The 17,075-nt window shown below is 44.2% G+C and overlaps 1 protein-coding gene and 1 long non-coding RNA gene across 4 annotated transcripts in view; one reads left to right on the top strand and one right to left on the bottom strand.

Annotated features, from left to right (window-relative positions):
- Positions 1-729: 729 nt before the first annotated feature.
- LOC147200812 (uncharacterized) lies at positions 730-3,175 on the bottom strand. Its single transcript, XR_015101572.1, has 3 exons — positions 2,786-3,175; positions 1,907-2,043; positions 730-1,749 (listed from the first exon to the last, which is right to left on the bottom strand). It is a non-coding gene; the product is annotated as an uncharacterized LOC147200812 (long non-coding RNA).
- Positions 1,966-17,075, top strand: part of LOC147200811 (serine incorporator 3-like) — a 45,473-nt gene continuing 30,363 nt past the window's right edge. For all 3 annotated transcript variants that reach the window (XM_086117283.1, XM_086117285.1, XM_086117282.1), the window contains exon 1: positions 1,966-2,157. In XM_086117283.1, coding sequence (XP_085973409.1) covers positions 2,137-2,157 — 21 coding nt within the window. In that variant the 5' untranslated portion in view covers positions 1,966-2,136. The remainder of the gene's footprint in view (positions 2,158-17,075) is intronic.

The following is a 17,075-nucleotide window of genomic DNA, read 5'->3' as shown; positions in this document are numbered from 1 at the left end:
AATAAGAACAAAACTGCCTAGAGGAAAATGCAAAGGTGCAGGTTTCGATTGCAGCTGTGGCCTTCCTTTGTGGAATTTGCATGTTCTCCCCATGCCTGTGTGGGTTTTGTACGGGTACTCAGGTTTCCTCCCACATAAACTCCAGCACGTCCCAGACCCTCGTGAGGATAAGCAGATTAGAAAATGGATGGATGGATGGAAAATCGTTCTTGAATTCTCAGATCATAAATACTGTCGTCCTAATAAAGCCAAGGTAATGCATTTCAATGTTTTACATAATATATATCCAGCTAAGTATTTGAAATCCAAATGTATTGATGTTAGTAATCTTTGCACTTTCTGTGGGGATGACACTGAAACAGTGTCTCATTTGTTCTTTGACTGTGAGACTACTGAGCAATTTTGGTCTGATCAACTTCTTTCTTGAAAGCATCCAAACCCCCCCTGTATTCTTAAACTGAAGGATGGATGATATTTGCTATTATAGTAACCCCAGGGAAAACAAATATGAATATTGAATTTATTTTGTCATACTTTATGCCAAGTATTTTATTCACAGACAAAAATATTCCAGATCTGGTCACAGACTTTATAATTGGAGTTGAAATCCTTATTTTACTCTCGCAAACTAACAGTAAGAAAAGTTGTTGGAACTGTTGAATGCTCCCCCCACCCCCACCCCTCTAAAACACTAGTTGTAAAATATCTAGATATGGTATACCTGTTTTACTATGCTTTTGATTGTCAGCTTTTTTTTTAACCTTTTCCCTCTCTTTTTTCTCTTTCCTTTCTTTTTTCAAGAAAGATTTGATTAATAGTTCAATCACACGTAACTGAGAATTGATCTATTGTTTGTTTTTGCATAAAAAAATATTATAAAATAAAAATATATTTATTTGTCAGCACAAACGACAACAAAGTTGTTTGGTTTGAGAAGTTGTGTAGTTTGACAGGCCCTTAACTACAGTATAACATAAGGCGCTTTCAGAAATTGACTCTGACGTCCGCGTATCACCTGAGAGTGGGTGTGTTCGAAGAGGTTGAGCGCGCTCACCTCAGTTCCGAACGCACTAGCACTGGCGCACCGTGTCTATCGTGGCAGCACCCAGTCCCTTTATAGTACAGTTTTCGGTGGACTCTGAATAGCTGAAAAACCAAGTCATTTTCGAACGCGCCCCGAAATGCGCAACAGCGAAAGAAAGACTCACTCTGCCCCAGGATGCCCTCACAAACCATGTGTGCCCTCACAATGTGTGTCAAGGATATCAAACCTAGTTAAAACTGTAATGTGCAGTATGATACAAAGAACAAAAAATTATGTTGACATTGGAAGCTAAGATGCCTGGAAAATGTTCTGAAATTCCTGTCAATTATTTATATTCATGAAATATGAAGTATATTTTCCAAAAATATAGAATTGTGTCTCACTAATTATCTTTGGGATAAATGATAATAACAGTACAGTATACTAAGCATACTGCAAATTTCCCCAGTATGGGACAAATAAAGGTTATCTTATCTTAAGCGAACACCTTGGAAAAAATAAAAGTTTTAAAGTCTTAATACTGTAATACCTTTCAATGCGGAAAGAAGGCAGTCGCTGTTATAATCTGTCGTTTTTAATAAACAAAAGGAGCAATAACACACATTCAAAGGAGTTGATGTTAGCCACAACTCACGCCCATGCGCTCCACACTCAGACGAACTGCCGGAGCCAATACAGTATTCCCCCAACCTGGCTCCTCCCCTCTTTATGACGTCACACAAATACAAGAAACAGATACTGTATTACAATACATACAACATCAATGTGAATTAGACGAGTTCGTCAAATCAACGTGAACGCATCTAAAGATCAACGCGTACACACAGAAATGTGATGAACATAAAAACAATCGTTAATTACCTTTCTCATTGCAAGTAAAAACAAATTGCGTCACTTGTTGGGTTTACGGCGCAGGTCTTTGAAGTCTTGAAGTCGGTGTGCTGGTGACGTCTCAGGTCTGTGACAGCGCGTGTATAATCTGCCAGCAGTTGGAGTATCTCCGGGAGTCGCAGAAATAAGGCAACGGAAAGAAGAGTAATTTTATTTATTTATTTAGAAACGTCCAACAACGACAGTCAGAGCTGACATTCATGGGGGCTTCCCTTAGCCTGGTAAGTAATTTTTGTATTCACATTACAAGTCATATTCATGAGAAATACAGTACTTTGCTTTGCAACAAGGAACAAGTGCGTCTGTGAAAAGCAACAGGTAGCGAAATGCTACAGCGCAGTTATCTCGGAGCTCTTTTTGAACAACCTTTATTCACGACCTCCATTTAGCCTTCCGCGGAATTAACGTTGTCGTTGCCCTCTTAAACGCGCTTCAAATTCCAAAGCTGTGTAATATGCGCAAACCACCAAAAGTAAACAATTAAATGTATTTACAACGGTGCAAATTCAGTCTTGAGCTCATAATAATGGGGGAGTCACAACGCGCCAGTCCTCTGTTTGCGAGTGATGAAATGGCTTAACTGTGCTTCGTTGTCTTTACATTAGGCCAGGGGTCCCCAACCTTTTTTGCCCCACGGACCGGTTTATGTCAGACAATATTTTCAGGCACCGGCATTTAAGGTGTGGCGGAAATAATACAACAAAATAATATGGTATGAGCTGCATGAAAACGGTGGCGTTTTCGAAAAATAATAATAAACACAAGGAGCATCTAATCTGGCCGCAACACTCTGATCGCGATGGTCATGTTTAATGCCTTCAAAATACGATACATGCAAAGACGACTCACCACAGCCCCGAGCTTGATTTTCTGCAACCAGACGGTCCCATCTTGTGGTAATAGGAGACAATGACACCTCAAGTGTGTGTTTTATGTCCAGTCTACTTCGTAATTTTGTTTTAGTCGCCGTTGCTAAACCCCCGCAACAGTGCTATTGTGGCGATCTCAGAATATTCAGCCATAACTTTAATCCAGTTGTTTCAAACGTCCTTTTAAGGCCGCCGTCATTTGCGATCTCCAGCAGTTTTTTACACTTTTTTTGGTCTTTTTTTTGGCGTAATCGGTCACGTGACGCAGACGCGTGGTTTGACGCGTGTCAAGCGTGACAAGACGGATGTAACGGAGAATCCGGTAATATTTCAAAATAAAACATCTTTCGTATTCCAAAATAAATAAAACGGAATTAAGGCAAGTTCTTTCTGTGCGGCCCGGTACTAAATGCCCTGTGGACCGGTGGTTGGGGACCCCTGCATTAGGCCACACCAAGCTTATGAAACGTTAAACCCCGAACAAAAGAGGCTGCACGTGCACATTATTCGAACCACTTATCCTCACGAGGTTCGCTGCTGTTCTGCAGCCTTTCTCGGCAGTCTAAGGGGTACCCCCTGAATTGGTTGCCAGCCAACCGAAATGCAAATGCACATGCAGACACAACAACCATTTAGACTCACAATCGCACACAGGGACAATAGTGTGTCCAATCAACCTACCATGTATATTTTGGGGAATATGGGAGGAAAGTGGAGTGCCTGTGGAAAACCCAGGAAGGCCGAAATCTAACCCTGTGAGGCAGACAGACGTGCTAACCAATCGTCCGCCATACATGCTCATTACAGCATTGCATTTATTAGAAATGTAGGAGTCAGTGCCAGGGGTACAGATGATTTCGGGTGTCCAAACTATGGCCATTCATTTTTGGAGGATCACAGCGCAGACGAAAATAACATATGACATGGCCCATATCATTTGCCTGCTTTGTACTACATTTGGTACTTCTTACTACCGTCTACACTGAGTGGCAAGTTAAGAGAGCAGAAGCCCCCTAAAATTAAATTAATTTGCATCCACTACCCTCATATGTTATAATTAATGAGATTAATTTCTGAGAAGACACCGATGATGAGCGATTTCTCACAATGATTATGAAACAGATAAATATTCACATTTTGAATTGATTGCTTCTACAATACAATAAAATACCCCTTTCCCACTGAAATTAGTGGGTAGTAGTGATCCGTGGTGACATGCAACCAATTGGCATATTGTCCCTTTCCCATCGACCAACAGAAGGCGATTCTGCCCCCCCCCCCCCCTTCCACCACTTTGCCTCTGGTTAAGTGACCACGCTGTGATTGCGTCGATCAGGGGTGGCCAACCAGTCAGAGATGAAGAGCCAATTTTTTTACTGTGTTACTGCAAAGAGCCACATCATACCCCTCCTCGCGCACGCGCTTGCACACACACACGCGCACGCACGCGCACACACACACACACACACACACACACACACACACACACACACACACTTTTTTGGCCAAAGATCGACTTTTGAAGCGACCAACTTCCCATGAACGACCCGATCGCGCACGTGCACGCATACACACACACACACACACACACACACTCGTACGCACGCAGTCACACAGGTGCCCACCGGTGCACTCACGCACATATGCATGCACACCACGATGAGCAACAGTCGGAACGGGCCGAAAATGAACGAAAGCTCAAGATACAAACAAACAAATCTTTTTTTTCCCCACCTATTTCCTCCTCCCACCCCTTGCGGTCGACTTGGGACCAGTTCGCTGGCTCCCGGTCGATTCTGATCGACGTATTGGGCACCCCTGCCTTAAAATCAGAGGTAATTCGCTGACTAGCTTAACGCTTAGCGCCCTTGTTTGCGCATGAGCGGTGATGCAGCCGGGAGGCGCAGTGAACCAGCCAAAGAGCCGCATGCAGCTCGCGAGCCACGGGTTGGCCACCCCTGGCGTGGATGATAGTGCGACAGATTTCTTGGTGGTCAACAAAGCAACATGGAAGCGAGTGTTCTTTCTTTTATCATGCTTTTTACCGTCCTCAAAATGGTCGAAAAGCAGCGGAGGATCAACTCTTTGCTACTACTGAGACAACAGCTTAAGGGGCGATCTCCTAGCTTTGTTGTGGGGGCGCGATGTTATGACGCAACACACACCGCCCTATGTCATCACGTAATTACCGGGAAGTCCCGTCCGTGTTAGGCTTTCAAACAGCAAGTGTCATGATTGTTTGTGACCAACAGGTGGCACTGCAGGGTTCTCCCAGCAGCTGCACACCTGTTGGTCGTTATCTAACTATTGCTTTAAAAGGACTCGGCATGACCACTCAGTGTCGGGTCATAAGGGGTGTTCACACGGCAAGATTTGGTCCGGTGCTACGCCGGGGCTGCCCCAGTCGAGCGTTCACACGTGCAAATTCGCTCCGCCGTAGCCCCGGAAAACAGCTTACACCGGACCAAATTTGATTTCTGTTTGGCGCATTACGTGTTTGCTTTTCTGAGTGTCATTGAAGTCATCGTTGATTTACGTTTTCGGGGCCGGTCACTCTCGAGCAGAATGCACGGAGACCGAGAAGGAGAAGGACGTGCCTGTCCAGTAGTCGCTTGAGTTGTGTATACGTTTTAAAAAGAACCAACACGACAGCTCATTTGTTTTCTGTCGTTTTGCTCCGCTGCAGAAACTCCCGTGTGAACGCAAGTGGGGCTGCACCGACGCTGTGCCGGTGCTGACATGCTCAGCGCCTTTGTACGTGTGAACGCTCCACACAATTTGCTGCGGTGTAAAATATATCGCAACAAAATACATCGGTGCAGCGCCAGAGCAAATGTGTGCCGTGTGAACACCCCTATTGTTTCTTTGTTGCTGTCATGTCTGTTTGCTGTAGCTGTCATTTTCTCGATCATGTTTTTGTTGACTGTTAGTTTTAGCTACAGCTTGGGTTTTGTTTGATACTTTGGATTCTTTTTGTTTTTTTTAGGACTTTGGTTGTTTTGGATTCAGTTTTCTCTGTGTTTTATTAAATACAATTCGTCAAGTTCACCCTGCTCCTCCCTCCTGCCTGCTTTTTGGGGTCCACCACCACCACGCCACGTGACAGCAAGCTGAGGCGATCGGAGGCGATCACAACCCGCCTCCGATGGCGTGCTGGTGGACACGGATCGACACTGGCCAGTGAGCGACACTGGCCAGTGAGCCTTTCCCACTGCCCAAAAAAGTGTGTTTACCCCTGGTTTTGCAGCAGTGGGAAGGGAGTACTAAAGAGTCACAGTATCTAATCCTTTATTTTTGGAATAGGCTCACAGGCTTCTCGTGTCGTCCTTGAGGGCTCCCTGGTGCCCGCAGGTCTATAGAGTGCAACCAGCGTGACAAAAGTTAGAGGTAGATGAGAACAGCGGAGCTGAAGTTGACATGGGAAAAACATTGGCTCGTGTAAAAAGTTAAGTTATAACCTTGCTTGTATTTTGAAATATGAGTGGTATTTCCCTTCTGGATAGTTTTATTATATTGTATTTCATTGGTAATCCATATATTTTTCTAATTTTGAATAGGTTAAAAATGATATATTTATCAATATTGGATAAAGTGAAATTCTTCACAATTAAACTTGCATTATTTTGCTCTTCACTTTAATATGAACTAATACTAGAACCAGTGGCGTGCGGTGAGGTTCATGGTTGGTGAGGCACTGACTCCTTTAGTGTCACATTTACAAATATATAAAGCACAAAGGGTCGCTTATTCAATTGGCTAAACATTATATTTGCGACATGCAGATATACGGCAAGCAGCACGAGCCAGTTGCATGTATCAACCCAGTTTGTGATGATTGCGAAATGCAATGCGCATTCAGAGGTGAGGAACTCAGGCAGAACTCAGAACTCAGGCAGTTTTAATTTGGGAAGTTTGTTAATCTATCTGAAATGAAATACTAAATTTAGAGAGAGTTGTTTGTGTTCTCTTTAGGATTTTTACAATGTCACAGTTTTGTATTTTGTCAGAAATGAGAGAAAAGTGTTTATTTAAAATGATCAATTGTTTGTTTAAGTTTTATGCATCCAAAGTACTCGTGCTAATGGTATCGATTAGTACTTAAAAACTGTGTACTCATACTGGTATCAGTCTGACAAAAAGTGGTCTTTTTTATAGATCAAATGTGGAAGTTGGCCACCTTGCTTAAGAGCAACACTGCCATGAGTGTCTGTGGATGTTCAAGGAATTGATACTATGACACTTTATTCATAGGCCACACACCCCTGGCAGCGATTGCCCACAAATAATTTGATATGTTCACCAAAGAAAACGGATAAATATCTGAGGTCTCAAAAACAATACTGTAGTTGTTGGTACGAGGCGAACCCTCCCTTCTTCTTTGGAAGGCTCACATACAATGAACTGCATACTCCTGTCAGTTTGACGTGAATAAAGCCAGTCAGGGGTAAGTTTTGCACCTGAGAGAATGTCTGGTCACGTGCTGGCTTCTTGTGAGGTAACTGGAACAGAACATGGTCTAACCTATAAACAGCTCAGCTAACCCTGTCTGGCTGACAAGGGTATTAACTTGAGATTCTCCCTAAGCCTCTGCATCTCTTGACTCACTGGGAAGATTGTATTGTACAGTATTGTAGGTAAATACCGAAATATACATTGGATGGTGTGGTTTTTTTTGGTGTTGTTTTTGTTAATGATTCAAAACTACTGAATTAGTAATCAGTTGTCCTTTCTCACTGTTCACTGATGGTGAATGTCTTTTTGTAGTTTTCAGTTTTTAGAATCATGCTCAGTCCAAACTTTTAGTTAGTGTCTGTGAGGGGAAGGACAAAAATTATGCAATTTATTTTATTGTCCATGAATGAACAAGAATCCTACTACAAAGCCAATTTAAATGAAGTTGGGACGTTGTGTTAAACATAAATAAAAACATATACAATGCTTTGCAATTCAAGTTTATCCCGTATTTAATTAAATACACTACAAAGACAATAAATTTAATGTTGAAATTGATCAACTTTATGGTTGTTAGCAAATCATTAAAATATTTTATGGCTGCTATGTGTTCCAAAAGAAGTGGGGCAGGGTCTTGTTCACCACTGTTTTACATCACCATTTCTTTGAACAACATTCAGTTAGAATTTAGGGACTAAGGACGTTAATTCTTGAAGCTTTGTAGGTGGAATTCTTTCCCATTCTTGCTTAATGTACAGCTTCAGCTGTTCACCAGTCCAGGGTCTCCGTTGTCGTATTTTATGCTTGATAATGGCCACACATTTTCAATGGGAGACGGGTCTGGACTGCAGGCAATACAGTCTTGCACTCTTTTACTATGAATCACATTGTAACAGGTGCAGGATGTGGTTTGGCCTCGTCTTGCTGAAATAAGCAGGGTGTCTTTGAAAAAACATTACTTGGATGGCAGCATATGTTTCTCCAAAACCTGTATGTACCTTTCAGCATGAATGGTGCTTCACAGATGTATGAGTTATCCCTGCCGTTGGTGCTAACACTGCCCCTTACCATCACAGATGCTGGATTTTAAACTTTGCGTCCATAACAGTCCGGATGGTAATCTTCCTCTTTGGTCCAGTGGACACAATGTGGAAATATTGGACTCATCAGCAGATATGGGCACTCTACCCTATTTTGCCGGTCCATCCTCCGTCCTTATTCATTAATATAATCCTCCATCCATGTTCTTTTCAAGCGCTTTTGTCCTTACATTTCACCAGTGTCATTCGCCACCCCCCACACCCCACCAAAAAACAATTTTAAAAATCCGTCCCTGCATGACGCCGTGGGAGAGAGGCTGATGGCCACTCGAATCCCTATTTGAGTCACAACTTGTCACGTTTGACATGATGGTGGAGTAGAGGACCCCAAAAAGCAGTGAGGCAGGGAGGAGCAAGGGTGGAAGGACCAAGATGTATTGAACAAAAATGCAAACAGGAGTACACTAGAGAAACTAACTCAAAAACTCAAAGTCCTGGAAACCACAAGAAAACAAAGTAACAAACAAACAAACAAAAAAATATGACACGTGCGCGTGCAGACACACACACACACACACACACACACACACACACACACACACACACACACACACACACGCACGCACACGCACACACACTCACTAGTGATGAAAGTTTTCCGGATTTTCAAATTGTCATGAAAATTCCTCCCCGCAAAACAACGAACACGCGTTTGAGTTCGTTGTTTTGCTTGCACGACTGTAGCCATGTTGAGGCACTAACACTAGTAACAGTAAAGATTTTTCGTCTCTTTATAAACACACCTGCTAAACCCCAGTGGAACGAATGAAAGACGCCATGGACAAGACAGTTGTAGGAAAACTATATATATTTGCAGTGATAATTTTACAGTTTACCCCCAGCGAGTCCCAGGTACTCGCTGATCAGAAAAGTGTGAGTCTCATTATGCATTTAGAGAGTCCCAAATTTTGAATTCTGAAATGGTCTACTTATTCAATTGCATATGATAATAACACAAACAACAACATATACATACAATTATAAACAAATGCTGCAAAAATTTAAATAATTCAGTAGCAGGCCTGAGGATTTCGGAAATTCATGGTAAACGTTTTTCAGTTCCGTCTGATTACCCAACGGGAAACCACGGTAACTAATTTTGGGTTGCGTAAACGTTCACCATGGGAACGCATTTTTCTATTTTGACTGATATTCATAATCAAGAATTCTGAAACTCAAAAGTATAACGTTTCAAGGGTAAATGTTTGAAAACGATGCATTTACAATGAACATTACATCAGCAACTGTGTACTCCAGGTTTATTCAAAAAAAAATAAATGGATGAAAATATGTTGTACTCATATGGCATCATGAATACAGCAAACCACAAAATCACTGCAAAGATTAATTTACTGGTAATCATTAATACAGGTAAGTATTGACGTGGCTTGACATCCTCTTCCCAAGACGATGCATGTGTAATCTACTGTCAATTTGACGAAAGAATCTAACACACGTCATCATGAGTTCTACCAACAGTTAACATTAGCATTACTACACCTTGTGACAAATGTTTTATTCCGAAAGTTACCATGCTACAACCAGTAAATTATAGAATAACCAATACTATTTCATAATATTTTTCATAGCGATTAGCCTATAGATCTAATGACCAACTTGCCTCGGAATCGTGCCTCCTGTATCTCGCTCTCGGGGTCTGTGCATACGTCACAGGTGAGTTTAGTGATACGCCCTTCGGACAATTCATACGAAAAATCAGACTGGCATTCCCATTTCTTAAATGTCGTAATTAGTAATTAAACCCCTTTGTGTGTTTTTTTTCGCCGCCATCTCAAACTTTCATTCGCGCGATTCCTCAATTTGCGGACTAAAGTAGCAACCCACATGCGCACATAACGTTAGCTGTTCCACCGCCGTGACAAAAATGTGTTTTACACCCCTGTGTAGATCACAGCTTCTTTGATCTGTGACGTCAGTTGTGTCGGGGCTGATTGGTTGAAACCAAAAGACGCGCGCGTGCGTACATGTTTGCGCTGACGCACACACAGTAGAGAGCAGCGGACTATCAACTGCTGAGGCGCGCTTCGCTCGTGTGTCGTCGCTACAACAGAAACACCCGTCCCCTCGCATTCTCATGGCCTCGCCATATCTCAGAGATTTCAAAATTTCAGCGAGAACGGAAGCCACAAAGGGTGCACGTGTGCACACAAAAGGCAGATTAATCATTGAATGTCAAGTATTTGAATAGCATTTTGTGTAAACTAATTCATGCGTGATCGGCCAAGTATGGCCTCAATGTTCAAACAGGTTACAGACAGGCAAGCTGACATAAGTGCGATCGACGCGAGCGTTCAAGTGGTCATGGCTTGAGGAAAAGGACTTGAATGGAGATTTTTTTGTCTGACTACATTAGAAAGGTCGGCAAATATATATATAAATAAATATACAGGTATATATATAAAAAAAAAATCCTCATCTCACCCCGAGTGATTTAACGCTATTTAACAAGAACATACTGAGATGTATTGGTTAATTCTGAATTGTTAACATCTGTGTCACAATGCATCAAATTCTTCTTCCACCCCTAGAATTGAGAGTGAGCAAGAAAAGAACAAAAGCTAATCCATAATTGAAATTTGTACATACATCTTTATATTATTTGTGATAATAAGCTATGTTATGTAACAATTGTAAATAGCACAACCACCTTATACCAGTTGCATATATGCTTTAAAAAAAAAATCCTCATCTCACCCCTTGGGTGGTGTCTGACCCTCATTCAGCTTGGGTCCTCTACCAGAGGCCAGGAAGCTTGAGGGTTCTGCGCAGTATCCTTGCTGTTCCCAGCACTGCACATTTCTGGACTGAGATGTCCGATGTTGTTCCCGGGATCTGTTGCAACCACTCATCGAGTTTGGGGGTCACTGCCCCAAGTGCTCCGACCACCACAGGCACGACTGTCACCTTTACCTTCCAGGCTCTCTCCAGCTCCTCTCAGAGCCCTTGGTATTTCTCGAGTTTCTCGTGTTCCTTCTTTCTGATGTTTCCATCACTTGGGACCGCTACATCCACTACAACGGCTTTCCTCTGCCCTTTATCCATGATCACGATATCTGGTTGGTTCGCCATTACCATCTTGTCAGTCTGGATCTGGAAGTCCCACAGGATCTTCGCTCTGTCATTCTCCAGCACCTTCGGAGGTGTTTCCCATTTTGACCTTGGGGTTTCCAGTCCATACTCCGCACAGATGTTTCGGTAGACTATGCCAGCCACCTGGTTATGGCGTTCCATGTAGGCTTTCCCTGCCAGCATCTTACACCCTGCAGTTATGTGTTGGATCGTCTCAGGTGCCTCTTTGCACAACCTACACCTTGGGTCTTGTCTGGTGTGGTATACCTGGGCCTCAATGGCTCTGGTGCTCAGGGCCTGCACCTGAGCAGCCAGGATGAGTGCCTCTGTGCTGTCCTTCAGGCCAGCCCTCTCTAGCCACTGATAGGACTTCTTGAGATCAGCCACTTCAGTTATGGTCCGGTGGTACATCCCGTGTAGGGGCTTGTCCTCCCATGATGGTCCCTCTTCCAGCGCCTCATCTTCTGTTCCCCATTGTCTGAGATATTCTCTGAGTACGTCATCCGTTGGAGCCTTCTCCTTGATGTATACATGGAGCTTGGATGTTTCATCCTGGACAGTGGCTCTTACACTCACTAGTCCCCGGCCTCCTTCCTTTCAGCTTGCGTACAGTCTCAGGGTGCTGGATTTGGGATGGAACCCTCCATGCATGGTTAGGAGCTTTCGGGTCTTAACGTCCGTGGTCTGAATCTCTTCCTTTGGCCACCTTATTATTCCTGTAGGGTATCTGATCACTGGCAGGGCATAGCTGTTTATTGCCTGGGTCTTATTCTTGCCATTGAGCTGGCTTCTTAGGACTTGCCTCACTCGCTGGAGGTATTTGGCCGTAGCCGCTTTCCTTGTTGCCAGTTCGAGGTTGCCATTGGCTTGTGGTATACCGAGGTACTTGAAGCTGTCCTCAATGTCTGCTATTGTTCCTTCAGGGAGTGAGACCCCGTCAGTGCGGACTACCTTTCCTCCCTTAGTCACCATCCGACTACATTTCTCAAGCCCGAATGACATCCCGATGTCGCTGCTGTAGATCCTGGTTGTTTGGATCAGGGAGTCTATGTCCCTTTCGCTCTTAGCATACAGCTTTATGTCATCCATGTAGAGGAGGTGACTGATCGTAGCTCCATTTCTGAGGCGGTATCCATAGCCTGTCTTGGTGATTACTTGGCTTAGGGGGTTCAGTCCTATGCAGAACAGCAGTGGGGACCTTGGTATATGCCACATTTGATGGACACTTGGGTAAGTGGCTTGCCATTGGCTTCAAGTGTGGTTTTCCTCATCCTCATCGAGTTCGCAACGAAGGCTCTTAGGGTCCTGTTCACCTAATACAACTCCAAGCATTCAGTGATCCATGTATGTGGCATCGAGTCATAGGCTTTCTTGTAATCAATCCAGGCTGTGCACAGGTTGGTATGTCGGGACCTGCAGTCTTGTGCGACTGTTCTGTCAACCAGGAGCTGATGTTTGGCTCCTCTGGTATCTCTACCAATGCCCTTCTGTGCTTTGCTCATGTATTGATCCATGTGTTCACTTATCTTAGCCGCAATGATGCCTGACATGAGCTTCCATGTTGTGGAGAGACAGGTTATTGGCCGATAGTTGGATGGGACTGCACCCTTTGAGGGATCCTTCATGATCAGGATCGTTCGCCCTTTGGTTAGCCATCCTGGGTGAGTCCCATCCCTCAGCAGCTGGTTCATTTGTGCTGCTAGGCGCTCATGGAGTGCTGTGAGTTTCTTTAGCCAGTAGGTGTGGACCATGTCCGGGCCTGATGCTGTCCAGTTCTTCATATCTGAGACTCTTTCCTGTATGTCTGCCACTGTTATGGTAACTGGGTTCTGTTCAGGGAGGTTGCTGTGCTCCTCTCTCAGGGTCACCAGCCATTGTGCACTGCACTGTACCTTTCAGTTTCCAGTCTTGGTGGGTCAGCTCTGTTGTTAGGACCCTGCCACTGAGCGTACACTTTCGCAGGTTGTGTTGCGAACACCCTGTTTATTCGTCTGGCCTCATTCTCTTTCGTGTACCGCTTTAGGCGGCTGGACAAGGCTTGGAGCCTTTGTTTGGCAGTTTCGAGTGCTTCAGGTATGGTCATCTGGATGTACCTCTCGGGTATCGTCCTTTTCATCACACCTCTCAGGGCCTCCGTCAATTGACTCACATCTTTCCGAGCCGCTTTGATCTTAGCCTCCAACCGTCTTTTCCATGGTGGGTAACGTATCTCATGGCTTCCATGGTTGCTCTTATGGCCAAGCATCTCGAGGATCACTGATGCTGAAGCGTATATCAGCTCACGGTAGGGATCGCCCTCAGTGCTGCATTCACACTTTCCATGAGACTTTCGGGTGGTACTTCACATCGCCATTGTAATCAGTTTCTAGGTTGCCGAGCTTTCATTCTCGCCATGATCTTAGCTTTCAGGTCAGTTGCTGTCTCGCTCAGCATTTCATTCATTGGGGCTGGCCTCCCAATCTTATCATCTGCATTCATTGGGGCTTGCCTCCCAATCTCTGGTATGACCTCCTCCTCTGATCTGGCAGCCTGGGGCCCTTCACCATGGAACCTGCGTTGTACCTCATCAATCTCAAGTTGTGACAGCAGTTGCCGTTTGTGGATGTTGGAACACTGAGCTACTAGTTGTTTCGTGGTCAACCGTGACTGTGGGTTTCGAAGTAACCATTTAGCCCACATTCTCTGCATTTAACCCCTCTGACTAGGGTTGCTTGAGTAGTAGCATTCCATCAGAGCCATGTTATCGCATCTCGCCCATCTCCGCTTTGTTCCAGTAGCCCATTTTTCATCAAGGTGCTCTGGTTCCCCAGCACCTGACGCGGACCTTGTTTGGCCGGGCGACGTCTGAACCGGCATGTCATTCATTTTATTGTCTCTCATCATTGTATGAGGTAGGCATTAGCGTGAAGGATCTTGCCCAAGGACCCACACTGGATGGTGTTATGTGCTCATTTTTGCCCCAAGCGGGATTCAAACCACCGTCTCCCGTACGCCAAACCGATGCCTTACAAACTGAGCTATCCAGCCGCTCATGTGCTCATTTTTGCTCCAAGCGGGATTCGAACCACCGTCTCCCGTATGCCAAACCGATGTCTTACCAACTGAGCTATCCAGTTATATATATCTTAGAGCTGTCAGTTTAGCGCGTTTTTATTGGCATTAATTTAAATGAATTTTAACGGGATTAAATTTTTTCTCGCGAGATTAACGCGGCACACGTCACAAGCGGATGTTACGTTGCTCTTTACATACACCAGAAACAAAACAACAAGCGCGCCGCAGAAGTCCACGCCCGTGTCTGTTTTGCCAGCCACGGCAGCGCGAGACACCGAAAACGGATACTTAAAGAGTTTATGAATGGAAAGTTTACTTTTAAAAAGTTGCCAGATTGCTCCACTGACAAGACCAAAGTTACCTGTTCTTCTCTCTCTGTGTATCATACAGGTATACGATGTATGCCACTGACGCGATTGTTACTTGTTTGGAACTATTTTGTGTGGAAGGTTACAGCGTTCCGTGTCCATATAAATAGAGCGGGTGCAGCTTCTCTGTGTTCGTCTGACAGTCACAGTGCGCTGCTATGGTAGCGACCTAGCGAAAATAAAACGTCTCCAGTGTTGTCATCGAACCAAGTGTAGTCATCCGAAATGAGGTCTACACAAAATCCGTACAGACTTCCGCGCAAGAAGGACCAACACAATCAACATAGCCTGACTGTGTTAGGGGGAGTGAAACCCCCCTCTTTCAGAATGGTTTGCCCCAGCAGCACGGGGGAAGTGCGTGCGCTTGTTTGTACGGCCGGCAGTTTTGAATACAGCGGCACATAACGAACACTGGTGTCCGGTGTCTCGTTATTCTCCAACAAACATGCAGAAACAGACTGCTGTGTTCAAAGCAAACTTGAGAAAAACGAAGTATGCAACCATGGTTTAAATCCACTATAGGCTGAGTACTAGTTTACCTTAGATGTGCACTTTACAATGTTATATTGCTCTGTTTTGATTTCATAAAAAAAAGCTGTTAAAGCAGCTGTTGTGTGACAAAATATTTTTTTTCACTGTTGTTGATGGACAGTAATATTGTGTGAGAGATTATGTGTGAACAACTGCTCCAAGTGAAAAATGTTCATGTAAAATTGAAAATCGAAATTGTTATTTCAGTAAATATTTGCATTTGGCACATAGAAAACTGATTCATGATTCCAAGTTGATGAGAGTATTAAAATGGGGAAAAATAGGACAAAAAATGTAAAAGGAAATTCAGAAACGATAAAAAATGTGTGAGTAATCACGATTAATTTTTTAGTTCATTTGAGTTAATTATGACAGTTGCATTTTTAATTAGATTAAATATTTTAATCGTTTGACAGCTCTAATATATATATATATATATATCCATCCATTTTCCGAACCGCTTGAGCCTCACTAGGGTCGCGGGGGGTGCTGGAGCCTATCCCAGCCACCTCCGGGCAGTAGGCGGGGGACACCCTGAATCAGTCGCCAGCCAATCGCAGGGCACACAGAGACGAACAACCATCCACGCCCACACTCACACCTAGGGACAATTTTTAGAGCGTCCAATCAGCCTGACATGCATGTTTTTGGAATGTGGGAGGAAACCGGAGCACCCGGAGAAAACCCACGCAGGCCCGGGGAGAACATGCAAACTCCACACAGGGAGGCCGGAGCTGGAATCGAACCCGGTACCTCTACACTGTGAAGCCGACGTGCTAACCACTGGACTACCGGGCCGCCCCTCTCTCTCTCTCTCTCTCTCTCTCTCTCTCTCTCTCTCTCTCTCTCTCTCTCTCTCTCTATATATATATATATATACAGTAAATACACACACACACATATATATGTATATATATAATTTTTTATTTTTTTTGGCAGGAATTTTCAGGAAAGTCCACTTTCATCTCTGACACACACGCATGCACACACACGCACACACACATGCACGCACGCACCCACATACACACACAAAATGATCCAACACCGACTGGTCGGGCAGGGAATCCTTTTCACCAAACACTAACAAATGACACAATGACAAACAGGTGTGCCACCTGTTGGTCACAAACAGAACCACCCTAACACAACTATTTTAATACTGGCAGTAAAAAAAAAAAAGAAGAAAAAAGTGTGCAACAGGCTAACAGTTTTTTGTGAAAACAGTGTGGACCATTTTTGTACACAAAAACTAACAATTTTGAACAGCCTTAACAACTTTACACACACAACCGCCCTCCCCCAAAAAACCTTTTTTTGTGTGTATTCACCCCCCCCCCCCACCCCCCCTGCTGATTCTCCTCAAACTGCCCCCTGTTCGTGGGGTAATGCAATAGGGACATGTTCCCCTTGCGGAAGACCAGCTTGTCAAAGCTGGCACTGGCCAGGGCGGTCCTCTGGCTGGAGGATGTTGCCAGCTGTTGAAAAAAACCCACAACACAGCAGCGGATCATGGGAGTGGGGTGTTGTATTTAATAAATAAATCCACCCACGCCTACCTGTGCTCCACTGGTGTGTTTGAATGCCGTACCTGTTGTTGGGTGTCAGAGATTTTCTCGGACAAAGTTAAAGAAATGACTCGGCACACAGGAAAATTGTCTTCAATATCGGCGGGAGC

Source organism: Hippocampus guttulatus, chromosome 8 (genome assembly GCF_054856545.1).
Source record: "Hippocampus guttulatus isolate MCC_2025c chromosome 8, RoL_Hgut_1.0, whole genome shotgun sequence".
Classification (NCBI taxonomy): Eukaryota; Metazoa; Chordata; class Actinopteri; order Syngnathiformes; family Syngnathidae; genus Hippocampus; species Hippocampus guttulatus.
Note: the sequence above shows the minus strand (reverse complement) of the source record. Positions and strands in the feature narration are given on the sequence as shown.